At 49.0% G+C, this 20,531-nt stretch overlaps 3 protein-coding genes across 4 annotated transcripts; 2 read left to right on the forward strand and 1 right to left on the reverse strand.

Annotated features, from left to right (window-relative positions):
- Positions 1-6: 6 nt before the first annotated feature.
- On the forward strand, positions 7-3,068 carry psmc3ip (PSMC3 interacting protein). Its single transcript, XM_037475755.2, has 8 exons — positions 7-438; positions 874-974; positions 1,059-1,148; positions 1,266-1,377; positions 1,822-1,967; positions 2,071-2,124; positions 2,512-2,571; positions 2,659-3,068. Exons 1-8 carry the CDS (start codon positions 420-422, stop codon positions 2,713-2,715), a joined length of 639 nt encoding a protein of 212 aa, XP_037331652.1. The 5' UTR covers positions 7-419; the 3' UTR covers positions 2,716-3,068.
- On the reverse strand, positions 2,736-7,217 carry mlx (MAX dimerization protein MLX). 2 transcript variants are annotated; one of them, XM_037475752.2, is made up of 8 exons: positions 6,997-7,217; positions 6,120-6,159; positions 5,931-6,020; positions 5,306-5,415; positions 5,111-5,213; positions 4,740-4,839; positions 4,301-4,502; positions 2,736-4,215 (listed from the first exon to the last, which is right to left on the reverse strand). In XM_037475752.2, the coding sequence occupies exons 1-8, from the start codon at positions 7,033-7,035 to the stop codon at positions 4,159-4,161; spliced, it is 741 nt and encodes a 246-aa protein (XP_037331649.1). In that variant the 5' UTR covers positions 7,036-7,217; the 3' UTR covers positions 2,736-4,158. The 2 variants fall into 2 exon arrangements, with proteins under 2 accessions (XP_037331649.1, XP_037331650.1); XM_037475753.2 differs by having other exon boundaries at positions 6,120-6,156; positions 6,997-7,216.
- Positions 7,218-7,424: 207 nt separating this feature from the next.
- Positions 7,425-17,854, forward strand: fmnl1a (formin-like 1a). The gene is made up of 25 exons (XM_037475750.2): positions 7,425-8,532; positions 10,675-10,758; positions 11,067-11,153; positions 11,254-11,327; positions 11,791-11,874; positions 11,971-12,105; positions 12,391-12,499; positions 12,616-12,692; positions 12,773-12,866; positions 12,968-13,042; positions 13,118-13,228; positions 13,605-13,754; positions 13,839-13,940; positions 14,458-15,013; positions 15,107-15,231; positions 15,358-15,560; positions 15,641-15,875; positions 15,975-16,043; positions 16,132-16,212; positions 16,439-16,568; positions 16,669-16,829; positions 16,926-17,027; positions 17,121-17,219; positions 17,331-17,439; positions 17,525-17,854. The coding sequence occupies exons 1-25, from the start codon at positions 8,344-8,346 to the stop codon at positions 17,590-17,592; spliced, it is 3,309 nt and encodes a 1,102-aa protein (XP_037331647.2). The 5' UTR covers positions 7,425-8,343; the 3' UTR covers positions 17,593-17,854.
- Positions 17,855-20,531: the final 2,677 nt, after the last annotated feature.

A 20,531-nucleotide genomic window follows, 5' to 3' on the forward strand; every position in this document is an offset into this window, starting at 1 on the left:
TTGATAAATATAAAAATTCATAAGATCGTATTGACATTTTTTTTTTAAACTTAATTGCAAAAAAAGGGTTTTAAAAGTTAACGTCCCCAGAACGACGCGGTTCTGAGACCAGCCAAATTAACAGAGCTCTCACTCTGCTCTTTAATCAACATTGATTAAATATGTTGATTCAACATATTGTTTGTAGTTTTTATAGAACAGAACCAACGTTAAAGATCGAGTAAATGTTTTAAATAACAATCATAGTGATTCGAATAAGCGCACCGTGATTGAGAGTTGATGCGAAGATGCTGTGAAGATTATCGGCATCACTTTATTTATTCTGCTGTGATGACTCTTGCAAAACATAAACGATCTTTTCTGTCACGCACATTTCGCGCGAAACTGGAAAGCTGAAGCGAAAGAGGAGAGAAGTAAAAATGAGTAAGAAGGATAACGGTAAGAGTCGGCTTTCACGTCGGATTGTTATTAACTTTAACAAACCAGCTGTTGTATCTGACGCTCGTGTCGATTTCTCACACAATCCCGTTTTCGCTAACAAGCTATAGGCTAACGTTCGCTACGTAGCCTCCATCATAATGAGCTAACGGGTTAGCTCTCAAATGTTGTGCTCGCGTTTGCTCCATGCTACATTTTTATTTAGAGTAAACTATGCTTAAGGTTTTAAGTAACATGAAATACACTTCATTGTTCATTGTTCACCGGTGTCTTAAGCCCACCAAGAACTTAACGTAAATTCGTAGTTTGTGTGTTATAGTTAAGACCCGAAGGTACGGGGGGGGCTACGTAGGGTTACCATGGGAACCGCCCAAAGCTAAAAGCTAAACCTGGCGTTTATTCGCATCCTGATCGCACGCTTGCCGTCATCTGCAGGCGCCCCACTGATCCTCTCTTACCTGAACGAGAAGAACCGGCCGTACAGCGCGCAGGATGTCTTCTGCAACCTACAGAAGCAGCATGGATTTGGCAAAACGGTGAGGACTCGTCTTCAGCCGCGCGACGCTGTGGTGTCCGGGCAGCTTAAGGCTAATTGTTTCGTGTTTTTTGTGACTCGCCAGGCAGTGGTCAAGGCCATGGAGCTGCTGTCTCTGGAGGGGAAGATAACGGAGAAAATGTATGGCAAACAGAAGATCTATTTCGCTAATCAGGTTTGGTCTGCTCATCGAAAACAAACTGGCATTATAATTATAAAATGAGTATGCACCGGAAGTAATGCATGCAGAAACTGCCAAATGGGCTAAAATCCTGCTAACCTTCCCCTACAGTCTCAGTTCAAAAATGTGAGCGAGGAGGAGCTGAAGGCGATGAACTCTCAGATCTCACAGCTCACTGCAGAGGCGCAGGCGCTCACCCACAGCTGCAGACAGCTGGATGCAGGTGTGTTCTTCACAACTGTCTCCAGGCAGAAGGGGGGGGGGGGGCAGGGACTTAGGCCTCACGACAGCTGCATTTTGCATAGTTTCAGGTTCTTGCTGGCTACACAAGTACAGTAAATGGTTTAGTGCGACACTCTTTTCAGAAGCAGTGTGTAGGATTTAGTGGCACCTAGTGGTGAGGTTGCAGTTTGCATCCAAATGAATACACCTGTGCTCACCTGAGTGTTGCCAAGCAGAAGACTATAGGTTCATGCAGCTCTTTAAAGCTGGTTTGTGTGTTCTGGGCTGCTTTAGAAATTCTCAGTTTCAGGTTCTTTTACTCCTTTGCAAAAGTATTATATTCCACTTATTGTGATAAATCCTACGTGTTCCTTTGAGGGTGTGTGTGCTTGTACTGTGTTATGAACGGATGCTTTGTACTTTCACGTGACCTCTTCACTGACAGAGCTGAAGGAACTCAGCAGCTCCCTCACAACCGAGGAAATGATGTCGGAGGTCCGGGAGCTGAAGGCCGAGTGTTCAGGCTACGCAGCGCGTCTGGAGAAGATCAAGTCGGCCACGAATCACGTCACACCGGAGGAGAAGGAGAAGGTCAGGCGGAAATTACGCTTTTTAATTGCAGCAAAAATATCTTCAAAACCTAGTGGCGATACTACAGAAGTAGTTTGTTTTCATAGATAAATCTAATTTACAGGTTTACAAAGACCGGGACGTTTACGTGAAAGAGTGGAAGAAGAGAAAGAGATTGGTAAAGTATACAGAGCTGCAGTCATTAGTTGATTATTAAATCAGTCAACTGACTAATAGATGTTTTTTTAATCAGTCAACTGACTAATAGATGTTTTTTTATATATATGACGGTAAAATAAATCTTTAGTTTAGGATTTGTGCTCAGACAAAAAAACAAATTGAAAAAGTCATTTCTTTCCATATTTTTATGATTCCAAACTAAATGGACCACAAAACGTGTTAATTTTACAACTGTATTCAGTGAACTGCCGAATTTGAAATATTTAAGTTCAATTAAATAAAAAATTTAAACAATTCAAGAATTATAAGCCAGAGATGAAAAATGGGACACTTGTAACCTTGTGATAAAGGTATTAAGCTTTAAACCTGCGTGTGCTTCTCTCAGGCTTCAGACATGGTCAATGCGATTCTGGAAGGATACCCGAAGAGCAAGAAGCAGTTCCTGGTGAGGGACACCAGCTCACGAATTCCTCTGTGCCGCCGCTTGTTTCGGTTTGAGCAGTTTTCCGTTAACGAGGCGTTTCCCTCACAGGAGGAGGTCGGGGTGGAGACTGACGAGGACTGTAAGGTGGTGGTTCCAACCACATGAAAGGAGAAGGAAACGCTCGCTTTGAGCCACAGCACGTTCTTTATTTATGGCTTTTCTCTGGAATAAAAGGTACATCTTTAATAAAAGTTGAATGCAAAACCAACTTCCTCTGTAATTGAAAGTAGATTTAAACAAAAAAAAGCAGAGACACTAACACCACGTCACATGACTGAGAACAATGGAGGAGACTCGTCTCCTGCCAGGCAACTTTGGTTTATTTAATTTCCTTTTAAAGCCAAACAAATCCCCAACTTCTGATGAAATCAAATTAGTCTTTTTAGCTGTGAGTTTCTTTGTTCATTCGTGTTTGAGTCCATATTGATATTTATTTTTACTGTTCTAAAGTAAAATGTCTGAGGGTTGTCCTGTTTTTCTCATCATTTGTGCTGCGTCTTCAGTGTTTAACGTTATTAAAAGTTAATTAATGAAACGCTGAAGTGTCCATTCATCTCTTCCTCAATAATCATTAAAGATATTTTACAGACATGATTCGTCCTTTTTTGCTAAACTTAAATTTACAGTCTGGTTGACATTCCTTTGTGGCTCATGATGTAAAGTAGATGGCCATTACACAACAACACTGAAACCATTTACATCTCCCTTTAATTAAGGCAAAAACAGCAAAGTGGCTCTTTGTCACTTATCAGATGAGCCGTGTGATTTTACTGATTTCAATAAAACATCACGGTAATCAGCTTAAGTTTTAAAAAATTACGCTTCTTAAGTCATTACGGCTGTAAATCCCTCCCTGGGAACCTGCGACTGCCACAGCGACGCTTTCCGAGACTTTTACGAGAGATTCATCACACAGTCGACGTCTCTGGGATCAAATGATTGATCATAAGAGCCACTGACGAGCAAAGTGAAAAGCATCAGCCATGGCGGCGTTAACGCCACTGAAATGTCAAGAGGTGACAACTAGAGAAAGCACGTTCATCTTTAGTCCCAATAAAAAGGTGGAATGGTTTCACCCCCCCCCCCCCCCCCCTGCTGAGTGTGTTACGGCTGACTCAACGTGCACTGAAGCTGATGAGCCCTGCGGGTCAGAATAAGGCTGCGAGGAAACGCTTGATCCTCCTTCTCTAGTTCCATCAGCTGCGATCGATCTGTAAGGATTCATTTACAGCTCCTTAGAGCTCCAGACGACGACGTACATTTAAACACTCAATTTACAGACGGATGCGTTTCTTGACACGAGGCTGAAGTGCGTGTGCACGCTCGCGGCCAGAGAGCCGTCGCCCTCATAAGCGATCCCCCTCCGTGAGGTGGAGGTAATCCAGCTTCAGCCCGGGAGGCACTGATCGGTTTGAGTGAGCGGAAATACTGCGATGCGGCCTGAGGCTGAGTGTTGTTATTATTATTTTTTTTTCTACTTCACCCTGAGAGGTCAAAGAAAGCCCAAAGTCCATTTAAGGGGAGTAAAGTCCAGGGGTTTCCCCTCCATCAATAGAGCTGACCGTTGAGCTGCCGCAGCACGCCGACCACGAACTCCCTCAGCGTCTGAGAGAGAGAGAGAGAGAGAGGAGCCGTTATTATCTCCACGCCCAGGACCTGCGGCCCGCGGGGAGACCACGCCGCTGCTGACCTGAGGCTTGCAGTGCTCCTCGATCCAGCTGAAGACGCAGGCGGAGAGCTCCTGGAAGCTGCTCACTGAGACCGAGTTGCTGAACGACTGGAAGAGGGAGTCCATGATGCTCTGGAAGATGTTGAACTTGACCTGGTCGGAAACCTGATCCTCTCCCTGCTGGGGGTTGTTCTGGTGGGCCTTCACTATGTGCTCGTAGTTCCTGTGAAGAAAAGAACAGGCTTTTGCCATCGATGGATCCACGAAGGAATGATTGACAGACGCAGCATTCTGAGCTTCTATTCGGGGATCAGATCTGGTAGTTCTTTACTTCTCAGGGTTTGTTTATTTAAAACATCAGCTTTGTGGATGCAGAGCCGGGGGGGCGGGTCTTATTCTGCCCAATATTACAGGAGGAAAAGAAGCTCGGCTCAGAAAGTCTTCTAAACAGCCATCTCACGTTTTCATGATTTTCAGCGCCATCACTTCTTTCCTTAGTAGAGAAACTTCCTCCTCCTGCTTCTTCTTTTCTTTGTGAAGGAAATGGATGTAGTCGATTGCTGCAAACAAGTACAGAAATGCATCAGTCTGCGATTTCTTCACTCCACGCATATTTAAGAGGGGATGTCCCTCCACCAGCAATAACGCTGACACTTCCCCTTTTTCAGAAATGAAAGACATTTGAGCAAATTTAGGAGGAGAAAAATGTATTAGGAAAACATTTGAACAATCAATAAAACACATTAAGAAGCACATTGATTACGTGTTTAGCCATCAATGATACAAACATCATTCACAAGGCCTCAGACCCGGCGTGGGGGCACAGCTTACTTTTCTGCAGCACGGTGGCCTTGCTGATCTTCTGCGCTCCGACTGCAAACTCGGACTGCTGCTGGCAGGTGGGGACTATGGACTGGAGGTCATCGTAGCCTTTCTGAAGTACGACAGAGCAAACGAAAGGACTCTTGATTGCGTGTCTGCAGCCCGGTCACAGAGGCCTATGTGGAGGCCTATCCGGAGCCTCACCTTGATGGCGTCCCTGCGCTTCTGCTCGGCCTGCGTGTGCGCTTGTCTCCGTCGATCTTTGTACGAGTTCTTGTACGGCGTCTCGTGTCGGTAGTCGCTGTCTTCGTCGTCTATTGCGGAAATGAATAAATCAGATTGGAAATCGTGGGTTCCCAGCTGGCGCACCGAAGATTTCATTTAAATACTCGTTATCTATACGCCGCTGTGCTTTATGCTCGCGCCTCTCTACGGCACCAAAATGACAAATACACACTGCCGTTTCAATTTTAATACAAATTGTACAATTCATCCTGCCAAATGATGTGAGGGATTTCCCTCTGGCATCAAACACTTTTTAGACAGTACGACATCATTATAGTCAAATGCATGTTCTGGAGCTTCGACTCATTTTCTTCCATCACCAAAATGTAGCAGAAATTGACCCGGAAATAACCTTTTTTATGTCAATAGGATTAAGAGAAGCTGATCCATGCCTCGATCAGGCTTTATCGGTTATTTTAATGCGATTTAAACCGGCCGATGCTCAACGTTGTTCAACAGAAGCAGCTGATAAAAACCACGCCGACGGAATCTGAAAGGTCATTCGAGGCTGCGAGTCGGATCACCAGCGTCCCGACCATCATACCTGTGTTCGGCACTGAAGAGGCGCTTGTTGAGCCGATGCTGTTGGCCCGAGACACAACTGAACCCTTTCTGGTAGTTTCAGCAAAGAAGCCTACAGAGCATCCACAAAAGACGATACGCAGTTAATACAATAATAATAATAATAGAGTGGGGACACAAAGGGCCACCATCGTGTAGCCTGAACACTCACCATGGTCAAAGCCGCTGTCGCTGAAGGCCCCGTCGGTCTGCTGAGCCATCGCCAAGACAACAGGAGCAGGAAAGAGGAGGAAAAACAGATGCTGAGAGGCTGACGACAGCATCACCCCACTGAGCACTGCCCCAGTTTGTCCAATTCAAGTGTGCAGAAGGCAATCAGGACTCCACAGAGCCAATTCAGTGTCACAATAGTTAGCTGTTACGCGTTGCAAAAGATTGCTCTTATTTATTACCTTTATTTAACCAGGTAAAATCAATTGAGAACCAATTCTCATTTACAATGATGACCTGGCCAAGAGGCAGTCCACACAAACAGCACGGATACAATACAGTATGACCAACAGCTGTCCTCATTAACAGCTGGATTATCAACAGAAAGGACGAGTAAAGCGTTGCATCGCCTGGTGGGAAGCTTCAATCAATACTCCAATCGAAGGGTCACCGGGTCTTGTTGATGCCTCGCCAATAGCGTAACCGTTATTAGCATCGATTTTACTAATACGGTACGTTTTCCTTTAGCTTTCAGACGGGCACTTTGTCTAACTTTACGTGGATGATTGAAACGAATAAATAACAACAGCGAAAACCGCCACGTCGCTCTGCTGGTGGCGCAGATCTATTTCAGGTGGGGAAAGGAGTAAGGTGAGATGTTTACTCAACGAGCTAACGGCTGCAGCTCTGTGACGTTTCACCTAGCTAACGTTAGCCGCGCAGCTAACGGAGCGCCGCTTCTGCGTGTAACGTCGGCGAAACTTCACCCGCCGGACGTAACAGCCTCCGGCGGGTGCCTCCGGAGCCCCGCCGCGGACCCGTGAGCCGCGTGAACTCGGGCAAAAAGCGAGCCGAACGAACTGGCGTCAGTTGCTCACCTTCCAGTGGTCCTCCGGAGACGTCGTCGGGTCCGTCATCTTGGAACGTAAAACAACTAATAGCGGTGCTGCCTTCACGTGCACCTCGTTAATTACAGCGCTCTCCTGCTTGAAACGTTACAGAAAGCTCACCTCCCTCTTTCGCATGACTGAGTGAAAAGTGATTACTTTTTTTTGTTTGCGTGTCAGCAAGTAAACAATTGGTGGATTTGTTAAGATTGAAAACTTCAACATTTAACATTGTCACCCCGATGGACCTACTTCGTGGGCAGAACTGATCTGAAACAGGTAGGCTTGGTCACGAAGCAGATAAAATCAGGAGTGTTTCCCCGTAAGCGACATCAGAGAAAGGACAGTATTTATTTATGTCGTTTTAATTCCTTCACAAAGCCCATTTACAGTGAAACACTAGGAAGTAATAATTTCCGAGGAGACCCCGAACGCATCAGCCGTGCATGCAGTAGACGCCTGTGGACACCGAGCGACGCTGTTGGAGAAACGCAGCTGCTCTCATCTGTCCTCCACATCCACCTTGCCCCATGTAAAGGAAACCAAACCAAACCTCACCCAGTGCAAGTCAAGCTGGGTTCATGGTAAAGTGAGAGAAAGTTTGCTTTGACTCATTTTACACCTGCACCGTAGCATATATTTATTTTACATTTGACAGTTTTTTTTGTTGCATTATTTAATTCCTGTGCTGCCTTATATCTCTCTGTCTCTCATCATCCTCCTTATATTGTTCACCCAACACCAACATCAGTTTGTCCTCCACCCTGTCTTCCTCCTCCTCCTGCTGCTGCTGCTGCTGCTGCTGTTGTTGCTGTCATGCACAGGAAGTTGCTCTTCTGCTTTTGTGCGTCTGTGGTTTCTGTTTGTGCTACAGAGGGTGTCACACTCCCCTCTCCTTCCTTTCACACGCAGACCCGTCTACTCACTCACCAGAGGAGTTCTCTCGGTCAACAAGTGTGCCACTAAGTGCCACTTAGGTGGGGCTTTTCTCTCTCTCTCTCTCTCGAGCGCAGCAGACCCCACCAAGGCGTGTGTCCCTATCGCAGAAAAAAGGTACCTGTAGACGCACAGGGAGAAATATGCTGATGCGAGGACAGAAATGAGGACGCGCAACTTTGCTGCATCACCCACCCTGTCCTCAGGACAAAGGCGGATTTGGTAGACTAGAGTCCTTGATGTTACACTCCTTGTAGGCCGGAACACTTTGAGTTTGATTTGAGCTTTCGCTTGCTCCCGTCCTTCAGAGAGCGACCCTCTTTTTTTTTTTTTTTGGAATACATTTCGGGAGAAAAGGGTTTGTGTAAAGCTTTCCTCCTGGATTACTTGTGGAGATTAGTGATGGGGAATGTGGCCGCGGGGGGCTTGGAGCAGGATCCGTCCGAGGGCCGAGAGGCCAGGGACTCGGTCGGAGGAGCTCCGGGAACGGGTGACCCCGCTTCGACCCCGCAGAAGAAGATGCAGCCGGCTCCCCCTAAACTACCCATGCCTCCGGAGGACGAGCTGGAGGAGCGCTTCAACGTGGTGCTGGTGAGTAACACACATGCCAGCTGTGGTTTCCTAGTAGAATCTCATGCACTTATATATATATATATATGATTCAATGCACAAGAAAAGGTGTTACAGGTGGACTAAACACCGACTGGCTGTGACGAAAGCCATTTCCCCCCCCCCCCCCCCCTTTTTGTCCCTCAATCTTTTGGAAAATCTAAATCCAGAGGGCCAGACGTTTCCAAATGTCTCAAAACTAAATGTGATTAGGCAAAGATTTCACCAGCACATTCGTCACAAAGGTCACCCTCCACCCTAAATTCACCGTTATCAACGAGCCGAGTCCGTTCGGCGCGTGTTGGATGTCAGGATGTCGGCTTAGAAACGCGGTGGTTGGTGCACGCTCAGGCGGCCCCGGCCTCAAGGGGAAGTTGAGCAACATATTTACATGCCTGAGACCATAAGACCGGAAAGCAATTGTTCCACCTCTCTTTCAACAGTCTTGCATCACGGTACTTAAACTACCAAAACTTTACGCTCTTGAGAAACCATTAAGGGTGACACATCAGACCTGATGTTTAGTATGAGAGCTGCAGACGCACTTAAATCGCACATTATTTCTGATGTTGAAACAGAAAAACGAGGGAATTTATTAAAAAGGTCAAAGTTCAGATGTTTGTCTTTCAACCCTCACCTATATCGCATTAATGAGAATAAACACAGTCAAAGATCTAAGCTGATACACCGCTGCTGCTCCGTTAATATCGAGGAGAGGTTTGACTTTGACGAAAAAAATGTCTATTTTATTTATATCAAATCCACACAGCGTGTCACGTGATGTTTTGTCTCTGGATGAACGCCTTGACGTCTGCAGGTGTAGAAAGCAAACGGGTGCTGGAAGGTAGATGAAGAGCATAATTCAATATGCATGTATTACATTATTTTAGCTGCCCTTCTAATTCCCTTTTGTGTCCTCATTTAGGACTCACATCAGCAGTTATGTTTGTGTAGATGATGAACTTGTTATTGTTGCAAACCAAAATAGAGTAACTGAAAACCCCATCGAGGAAACTCATAATTAGATATAATTGTTTCTAATTAGACATCAATACTTTATTCGAGTTAAAAATCACACACCCCTGATTCACCTAAGTTCACAAAACCTCGTCTTCGGATGGAAATGTGCACGCAGGAAAAGACGCGCACGTCTCACCACCTCATGCCTCCAACGCCCTTTGACATTTGAGAGCGTATGACCTCACTTCCTCTTCCCCAGGACATAATTCTGGATTTCAAACCAGGCAACGAGCAGAGCAACGACGCCGAGGCTAAACGTTCTCCTCGTGTGCATAGAAGTCCTTACACCCCCCCCCAAACACCCTCAACCCCCCCCCCCCCATCCTTTACCCCAAACAGGAGGAAACGCCCCGGCAGCCACCGCCCGATTCTCTCTTTCCGTTTCTCTTACTTTTCGTCCGAGGTGCGATTCTGGTTACTTATTCAGTAGCGACACCCCGGGGCAACTGGAAGGACTGGTCTCGCCTTCTGGTTCTGGGCGGGGGAAATCCAGACACAAATAAGAATGTAATTATTGACAAACAAAAGAAAGCAGCTGAACTTTGTCACTAAAGGTTTTTATTTAGAATGGCCCCAAATAAAGTGTCTTTATTCGGGGGAGGTGGGAGGTGGTGAAACTTCCCTCAGACAGTTAAGTCAACCTGCACCAGGGAGGTGCAGGGGGGGGGGGGGGGGTTAAGGGGAATTTAGAAACATAATGTGACGTACAGGGACTGTATGTGATAAGAGTTACATTTAGTTAGAAAGTCCATATGATGCAATAATCAATAGCTCAATCATCAGCGTTCAATAAACGAGGGAAACTCTTTTTTTTTTACCAAAGTGGTGTAAAATTCAATCATTCATCATTGCACAGAAAAATGATCAGCAGAATGATTTCTTTGCGATGAGCGAAGGCATTTTCAGTTCCTACTGACAACCGTGCACACATTTAAACAAACACTGCGTCATCTGTGCTTCCGACCGGAAGACGATTGGCGGCTCGGTTTGATTTGAACGTTTGGCGCAAAAGGTTCCCGAAAGTGCCGCCACCTGTTTTGGCGAGCGAGAACGCCATCGTCCATATGTGTTGACGTGGCGATGCGTGTCTCCCTCTCTTTGCAGAGCTACATGAACCTTCCTCCAGACAAACTGAAGCTGTTGAGTCAGTACGACAACGACAAGAAGTGGGAGTTGGTCTGCGACCAGGTGAGGCCTCGCTCTCTCTCTCTCTCTCAAACCACATTGGTAACCATGGTAACAATAAAAAGCAGAGGTGACAGGACGTAAATATCAAGAGGGGACATGTGGTGAAGGCTAAAAAAAAAAACTAAAAAAAAACCCCGAGGCGCTCTCTCTGTGGCGGAAACTGATGGCGTCGCCATGGAAACAGAGAGCTGTTGTGACAATAAGCCTGATGAACGGGCCTCGCAGGGGAAGGGGCCTCCGGCGCGGTCGCCTCACGATCAAATCAATGGGTCAACAGCCGCTTTCCCTGTGAACCCTTCCTTCCCCAGGAGCGTTTCCAGGTGAAGAGCCCCCCCTCCATCTACCTGGCTAAGATCAAGAGCTGCTACCAGGATCAAGGAGGGGTGTCCCGCAGGGTCAGTGCACAGCGTTGCTTTTATTCAACAACCTCTTCGAATCTCCTGTCTGCGGCAGCGATGTCTTGACCCCCCCACTTCTTCTCTTCTCCTCCTCTAGCTGAAGAAAAGGATCCAGGAGGCCACCCAGGTCCTCAGGGATTTGGAGATATCGCTTCGCACCAACCACATCGGGTAACGAATGGAGTTGTGCGACACGCACCCGTTGCTCTGCAGCGCCACCGGTGGCCCAGAACCACGCAGGGTAGAAAGGAAATAAACCCCAGATAGTTTCCAATTATTGGCGTCACGGCTATGAAAAATGGTCAGTTTGAGGTCTGCTGGACGCCTTCCGTCAACAGGCCACAACCCCAGGATGACCGATTTAAATGTAGCCCAGTGAGGGCCGTCTCATGACAAGAAGTACGCTAACATTAGCTACCACAAGCTACTGGTCACACACACACACACACACACACACACACACACACACACACACACACCGTATTGAGCAAGATTGCGGTTCATGGCTTTTAAAGTCAACAGCAGTCTCCTTTGTGAGAGCAACATTGTGTCACTTCTTGATTTTAAATCCAATCTGGGCGCCGAATCTATGGTTGCAAAATCTCTCTTAGTTGCTTCCTTTCTCTCTCTGAAGATGGGCTCAGGAGTTCCTCAACGAGCAGAACAAAGGCTTGGACATCCTGCTGGAGTACCTGTCCCACGCCCAGAGCGACGTCTCGTGAGTGCCGAATCTTTAACGGGGGGAGTCCCGCGGCGCCCCCCCCGAGGCCGCCCCCGTCGTCCCCCCCATCATTGACCCGTGTGAACTCTGCAGGTTCGATGCGGACGGCTTGGAGAACGGCGGCTCGCTGTCAGAGCGAGCGAAACCGTCCGACAGGTCCATGGAGGACCTGACCCGAAGCTCCCCGTCACACGGCATGAGCAGAGCGGCCCGAGCTCTGACCGTCAGGTGAGAACAGAGACGTCTGCGGACCATACGAGTACATAAACACGTTCACCGCGGTAAACCCGAACCGACGACTGAAAAGGGGGAACTTGAAGCTGGTGCGAAAACGGAGTCACGGCCCGGGCAGAAGTGGGGAGCGGCGTGAGGGGCAGAAGAACTGGGCGTTTCGTTTTTTTTTTTGCAAGTCACCTTTGTTTTCCTTCTTGACGCGCTGCGTTACCCCTCGACCTCTCAATCACGCTCACGTCCTTTGCTCGTTCCTTTCCCCCCCCCCCCCCCCCCCCTCAGAATAAGCTCCACTCTGACCAACAAGATGCACAAGAAGTCCCACTCGTACAACCAGAGGGACGACGTGCACGTGTGCATCATGTGCCTGCGAGCCATCATGAACTACCAGGTAGAGCCTCTTTCAGTGAACAGCGTTCTATTAGCAGAACGTGAACATTTTCTAAATACATAAATATATATATATATATGTTTTATCTCTAATCTCACCGTCCTGCTTCCTCTCAGTCCGGCTTCAACCTGGTGATGACTCACCCGCGCTGTGTGAACGAGATCACTCTCAGCCTCAACAGCAGGAATCCCAGGTGAGTGCACGTGTGTGTGTGTGTGTGTGTGTGTGTGTCTGCCTGCATCCGCATCTAACCGCCGCCGTGCCGGCCCACAGGACCAAAGCCCTGGTGCTGGAGCTGCTGGCCGCCGTGTGCCTGGTCCGAGGCGGACACGACATCATTCTGTCTGCGTTCGACAACTTCAAAGAGGTGAGAGTGGCCCCCTCCCGCCCCCCCCGCCCCCCCTTCTCTCCCAACTGTCGTTCCAGAACTGCATATATTCAGAAGGGCGACCCTTTTCCCCTTCTCAGGTCAGCAGAGAGAAGAACCGCTTTGAGAAGTTGATGGAGTACTTCATCAATGACGACAGCAACATCGACTTCATGGTGCGTTTCCCCTGACGAGCGGCTGACTGACAGGTGTCGGGGACTCCTTTAACGGTTGATCGCCTCTGTGTCCAGGTGGCCTGCATGCAGTTCATCAACATCGTGGTGCACTCGGTGGAGAACATGAACTTCCGCGTTCATCTGCAGTTCGAGTTCACTAACCACGGGTTGGACAAGTATCTCGGGGTGAGTTTGCATGAATATATAAGACCAAAGCTCAAAGAGGGAACGCGACTCTTTACGTAAAGCAACTTGTTTCTGCTGCTTCATAAATACATTAACTCAGTTATATTTCCCCTTTCCCTGCAATTAACAGGATGTTAAGCAGCATGCTCGTCCACTTTCCCCTTTGCTAGTGACACGTGACGACGCTTCCCTTCTTTTATTCTACAGGCAAAATGTCTAGATGAATCTAGCAGAGCCATAAATGTCAAAACGTCAAAGAGAATTTCCGATTGATTACTTACTTGCTTGCTTTTTGGATGCACATTATCAACATAAAAACGGGTCATAGCAGCTGTAATAAGCCGTTAACGTGTGTGTGTGTGTGTGTGTGCGTCAGCGTCTGAAGCAAACGGAGAGCGAGAAGCTGCAGGTGCAGATCCAGGCCTACCTGGACAACGTGCTGGACGTGGGGGCCCTGCTGGAGGACGCTGAGAACAGAGGAGGGGTGCTGGAGCACGTGGACGAGCTGCAGGACCACAACGCGCAGGTCAGCCGAGGGCCGGAGACGAATGGAGGCCCGGGGGGGGGGGGGTCGCTTTGGGTTATTGAGTCCGTGTTGTCTGTGTTGCAGCTGAGCGCCCGGCTTCAGGAGATCGAGGGTCAGACCGCAGAGAGGATGTCCGAGCTGGAGACTCAGCTCATGCAGGCCACCAAGGAGACGGAGCTGCTCAAAGTAAGAGCTGCGCCCCCCCCCGTCACGTCTACACGGTGTAACAAGGGCCTTCGCCTCGTCATGGTGAGGTCAGATGAGCCGTTAAATATTTAATAGAGTTAAAATCGAATCATCCTCGATATGAAATAAGAAAGATGGATGGTCGAAATGACCGTGACCTGATAGCGGCAGTGGCTCCAGGGAAGAACATATATCTCAACCATCATTTGACAGGTTGCCATTGACATTTTTCCCGACATGAGGAGGAACCTAAATGACGCAGTGACTTTTCCCGCAGCATCACCTGCATGTTGCCAGTGTTGGTTTAAAAGGAAGGAAAATCATGGATCATATTTGTAAGAAGCTCAATATCTTATTGTGCCTTCAGATCCATGCATAGATTTATTTACACTCCCATCAATTCATCAGGCTGGCTTCCTGGTGGGTCACGTGACATTGACACACCTTCACCTGAATGCTTACCGCCCCCTAGTGTCAGCAGCAATAAATACAAAAATAACACGTTTCTGTCGGACAGGAGAGCCTGCGGGACTCCTGCTCCCAGGTGGGCGCCTTGCAGCAGAGGGAGCGGGAGCGGGAGCTGGACCGGGAGCGGGAGAAGGACCGGGAGCGCCTGAGCACCTCCGCGCCGCCGACCTCATCCGAGCTGGAGCAGAAGGTCAAGGAGCTGCAGGACAAGGGCCTGATCCGCCTGGGCCGCAGTCCCTCCGGAGGTCTGGACATCCAGGTGGTGCCCGTCACGGTGATGGAGTACGTCCAGGTCTCGGCCTCCGATGCGGCCTCCCCTGCTTCTGCCGCTCCAGCACCACCACCTCCTCCTCCTCTTGCTGGTGGCCCGGAGGGGGCGGCCTCTCCTCCTCCACCACCGCCGCCGCCTCCTCCTCTAGGGGGTAGCGGCGCCGTGCCACCACCTCCTCCTCCCCCTCCTCCACCTCCCCCGCCTGGCTCTGGACCCCCACCACCACCACCACCACCACCACCTCCGCCACCGCCTGGCTCTGGACCCCCACCACCACCCCCTCCGCCCGGTGGTGGACCGCCTCCCCCGCCTGGAGCGCTAAACCCTCAATCCTGTGAGGCCCGAGAGGAGAAGGAGTGTTGAACCGCCGCGCTGGAGCCGTGGACCTTTCTGTCCTGACTTGATCTTCTTCTGTTTGTCTCCCCAGCGGTGAAGACCAAGAAGCCCATCCAGACCAAGTTCAGGATGCCGCTGTTGAACTGGCAGGCCTTGAAACCAAACCAGGTGACGGGCACCGTCTTCAACGACCTCGATGACGAGAAGGTCTTAGATGTAAGCAGGCAGCCCTTTTTCCTTTCACTTCAATTTGAAAATCTGCAGCGTGGAAACACTCCCCCCCCCCCCCCTCCCTCCCCCCCTATTTCTCCTGTATCATCTTTTTCGTTCTGTCTTCACCAGGAGTTGAACATGGACATGTTTGAGGAACACTTTAAGACCAGGGCCCAGGGGAACACAACGGACGTGTCCACCATCAAGAAGAAGGTGGTCCAGAAGGCCCCCAGCAAGTTGTCCTTGATCGAAGCCAACAAGGCGAAGAATCTGTCCATCAGCCTACGCAAGGGGGGGATGAACCCGTCCGCCATCTGCACCGCCATAGAGACGTAGGTGCTTCTCTGAGACACCCCCCCCCCCACCCCCCTGTGCACTGACCTCTGTGACCTCCCCTATTCATTCCGTACAGGTACGACCAGAAGTCTCTGTCCATCGACCTCCTGGAGATACTCGTGCCCTTCATTCCGTCCGACTACGAGATGAAGCTGCTGCTGAACTACGAGAAGGACGGGCGCCCGCTGGAGGAGCTGACCGACGAGGATCAGTTCGTGCTGCGCTTCGGGAAGATCCCCCGCCTGAAGCAGCGCATCAGCACTTTCACCTTCATGGGCAACTTCCCGGACACGGTGAAACGCCTGCAGCCGGTCGGTCTCGTCAGAAAATCCCTCCCACGGCTTCCCACTCGAGCTCCTCAACAGACGCACTGATTCTGTCTTTTTTGTTTTTTTTTACTTTGTCCGCAGCAACTGAACTCCATCATCGCGGCGTCCATGTCCATCAAGTCCTCAACCAAACTGAAAAAAATCTTAGAGGTGAGGAAAAAAGTAAAATAAAAAATAGAAGGCGACATTCTGAAGTTGCTTTTTTAAGCTGAAAGTCCTCCGGTGTGCTTCCTTTCAGATCGTCCTCGCCTTCGGGAACTACATGAACAGCAGTAAGCGGGGCGCAGCGTACGGCTTCCGGCTGCAGAGCCTGGACCTCGTAAGCGCCGCTTTTCCTTTTTCCCCATTTACTCTCATATCCCGCGTCACCTTTTGAACCTTCGAGTCATCCCCCACTGGTTTGGTTCTGGTTGGACCGTTAGCGGAATGGTTCGCTAACGTTAGCGCGGATAAGATTCACCGCCGTCCCGTCGTTGTTCCCGCGGGGCAAAGCGAACGCCACGAAGTCACCTGTAGTAACTAAATGAACGAAACGCCTTCCTCAGCTGTTGGAGACAAAGTCAACGGACCGCTCGCAGACGCTTCTTCACTTCATCACCAGCATCGTCCAGGAGAAATACCCCGACCTGGCCAACTTCCACACGGAGATCCACTTCGTGGACAAGGCCGCACTCGGTACGTTCCCCCCCCCCCCCCCCCAGCAGGTCCAGCGGCGGCCCCCCCGGCATTCAAACCGGTAGCGTGACTGAACTCCCCCCCCCCGTTTCTTTGCCAGTGTCGCTGGACGGCATCCTGCAGGACATCCGCTCGTTGGAGCGGGGAATGGAGGCGACCCAAAAGGAGTTCCAGCAGGACGACCGCCCCGTGCTGAGGGACTTCATCCAAAGCAACAGCCAGCAGCTGGAGACGTTGATCAAAGACAGCAAGACGGCTCAGGTCAGCGCCGCGTCTCGTTCACACACTTCATCCCTTCATCACGTGGTCTTCTAGGTATCTGACCTTTCTGTGTCCCCCCCCCCCCCCAAACTCCAGGAAGCGTACGCCTCTGCAGTGGAGTATTTCGGCGAGAACCCCAAAACCACGCAGCCGTCCATGTTCTTCCCGACGTTTGGCCGCTTGATAAAGGCCTACAAGGTGAGCGGCTTGTTTTCTTCCGACGTTCATCCTCGTTTGAGGCATTTCGTCTCGTCGCGTTGATTCGTTTCTTTTCTCCCAAACTGAACCCAGGCGGCGCAGCAGCAGATCGAGCAGCAGAAGAAGAAAGCGGAGAGCGCGAGCAGCGAGGAAAAGGCGCCGCCCTCTCCGAGCAAGGCCGGGGGCCAAAAGGTGAGCGACCGAAGGACCCCCCCCCTCCCCCCGTTGCACCTTTTTTTAAATGGTCGACGTTTTACTGTAAACTCACCTGCTCTGATTTCAAACGCCTTCCTTTCGGCGCAGGGGCCCATGATGATGCCGAAGATGGACCTGATAGCGGAACTGAAGAAGAGGCAGGTGAAGCCTCAGGTGCGCGAGGGGAAGGACGGCGCTCTGGAGGACATCATCACAGGTACGGTAGCCCCCCCACCACCCATTGTGGTTGTGTTGGAGACAAAAGGCCGCAGCAGGTCTGACGCTCTCCTCTCTGCCTTCAGATCTGAGGAACACGCCGTACCGCCGCACGGACGGTCGGAGGCCGCCGCCGCCGCGCCAGGACACCTGAGCCACTTCCGTTCCAAAAGTCGCCCTCGCCATCACCGGATGGGGGGTGGGGGGGGGGGGGAGCACGTTAAAATGTTCTGTACATACGCTGGTGCCAAAAAAGATGTGCGGCGGCGTGTGCGTTTGTCGCCGAGTCTCTTTGTGTAGATTTTCCGTGTAAATAGAACTTGAAGTCGGAAACCGTTTTATATTTTTTAGATCTGACCACGATGTGTCCCTTTGGATCAATTAAAAAGAAAAAAAAGAAAAGAAAAAAAAAATCATGACCACTTCAAAACAGACCGCGTGTGTTTGTGCGAGAGCTTTGATCTCATTCGTTTGGCCCTTTGAACACTCGTTGCCTTGGAAACACAGAAGGAGTCACTAGGAATCAGGACTCCACCACTGTACAAGAGAGCTGCACTTTATTGGACGCACAATCACAGCAAGTTCTGTACAAAAGAAAGCGGCCTCAACTGCCGACTGTCTTCTCACGGGGAAAAACACACACACATTTCTCACAGAATATCATCCACACTGATAAATTAGTATCTCCACTATCAGTAGGCTTTTTAAATTTATATATATATATATGTCATAATATTATAGATCTATTTTCTGTATTGTTTTTGTTCTTATGTCACACTACTCTACGCACGGAAGGAGACGTCTCTGCTCAGGGGGGTGGGGGGGGGGGGGGGGTGGCGTTCCAGCACTAAAGGATCCCTTCGCCTCGCCCTCGAGGGTCACGCGACGTCACAGTAGTGGGGGGCCGAACACGCGTGTGCGACCGATATAACACCTCGTACTTCCTGTTTGTGCGGCGGGACACACACACACAACCGCTTCTCTCTCTCTTTTCTCTCTCTTTTTTTTTTGTTGTTGAGAAAACATGTAGACTTTATTTTATTTTTCTTCTCGACTGCACCGTGCGATTGCTTGAGACTATACATGCAATGTTTGTACACACCTTTGAACCCACCGTCGTAGTTTACCAATAAAACATATTTTTTTCTTCTTTTTTTTTGGGACATAACAATTCGTCGAACTCGCTAGGAATGACTCGGCCTATTTACAAGTCAGTTTTAGTTTTTCTACTTTTTGATGCCAAGAATTTTTGAACATCCACACATTCATGTAAAAATCTCATATACATACGATAAGAATGCAGGTTGGTCCTTTGGGAATAAAATGGAGGAGAAAAAAAAAAAGAAAGAGGAAGAGATAAAACTGCACGTCATTCCCTCGTTGATCCATCCGGGTGGTTTTAGCGGCGACTTTAAAGCCCCATAATGCATCGTGTCCTTCCAGGTGAAAAGCACCTTGTTGGCCCTGAACGCACCGTTTCACGGCAGTTACCACAATAAACACCAGCTGAATCACAAGCACAAACAAAAAGCAGGAAAAAACCCCCCAAAAAAACAACAACAACAACCCTTGAAATCAGGAGGATAGTAGCAAAATAAAGCCCAGGTGCTGGTCCCGCCCCTCACACCTGAGTCGTGACCCTTCACTCAAGGAGGCAAAGGCGCAGACGAGCTGAATGAGCATTTCTCAACATCCCGACCCGGTGTTTGTGAAGAAAACCCTCAAATTTAAAAAGGAACTTATAAGAGCATATATATATATTACAGAGGCTAACTGTTATCTATACAGATATTCTTAAACAAATATAAAAATGTTCTGCTTATGAATAAATAATCTCAGTGTGAAATGCAATATCTCTCTCAATGAATTAAAAAAGGAAAAAAATCTGTACAAAAGGGTCACTAATATATAAAACTGAAGAGATGATGACATTTTACAGTATATAATTTAATCTAAGCCTATATATATTTCACACTTTTCTTCACAATTATAATATCATACACAAACATCTCACTTAGATATATTTATATATGTATATTTCCTCTAGTTCCTTCAATTATTGGAGGTTTCATCTCCCATTTTTCCTGGGGGGGGGGGGGGGGGGGGGGGGGAGTGGGACCACTTCCTCCCAAATGCAGCATGAACTGGGAGAGTTTCATGGAGTGTGGAACAGCTCTTTCGTTTGAATCAGGGGGGTCTGATGTTTGAGGGGGGGGGGGGGGGGGGGGGCTGCAAAAGAAAAAAAAGAGGGGCGAAGCCTCCTTCTTTGGGTAGAAGTGCTCCTGCTGAACACACGCATGGACCAGGGGTAGAAGTCTTTGAGGCACTGGGAGGAGTGTGTGTGGGGGGGGGGGGAGTGGGGGGGGGGGTTACAAACAAAGTTCCACAAAGGCAAAGAGCCTTTGCTAAATAGCGATAGTGCTAACTAACTACACATCTGTTACTGTTCACATGAGGGCCTCTTAGATTTATTTTTGATCGAACCCCGCCCTCATTAAAGAAGCCTTCTAATCCCCTTCCCTCTTTGACACAACCCCCCCCCCCCTCCCCCCCACACATTTCCATCCATTTCATGGGCAAGAGCAATAAAAAAAAAAAAAAAGAAGAAACCCCTCCCGCCTAAAGGTTGAACTCCATCACCTCCACGCGCAGGACCTTCAGACCTCTTCCTCCTCTTTGATGTGCTGTAAATAGTGAGCGCTCCCACGCCGATGGCCTCACATTCATTCATGTTTCAGCGTGCAGGCAATAAAACCAAGTCTACAGCGGGGTTTTCTTCTTCCTCAAAAGGGACATTTTTTTTTTTAGCTTTGTGCTCTTTAAATTTAGGCAGATTACCAGGATCTAGATTAGAGGAGATGGGTCGATTGCTTGCTGAGAAGCTGTGCTTTCGTTCTGCGTCTTTTAACATCAGGTCCTTGCAGAGAACGGATGCTGATTCACTTCATCCAGTGCAGCCAGTCCACCGCGGTGACAGACACTTCATTTCTTCTCGTTTCGAGGCAGGTGTTACAATTTACAGGAAGACCTGCAACGCTGCTGAGCACTTTGGGAAGCGACTTCCCATCAAAAGACACAAAGGGGCCTCAAAAG

This window comes from Pungitius pungitius, chromosome 12 (assembly GCF_949316345.1).
Source record: "Pungitius pungitius chromosome 12, fPunPun2.1, whole genome shotgun sequence".
NCBI lineage: Eukaryota > Metazoa > Chordata > Actinopteri > Perciformes > Gasterosteidae > Pungitius > Pungitius pungitius.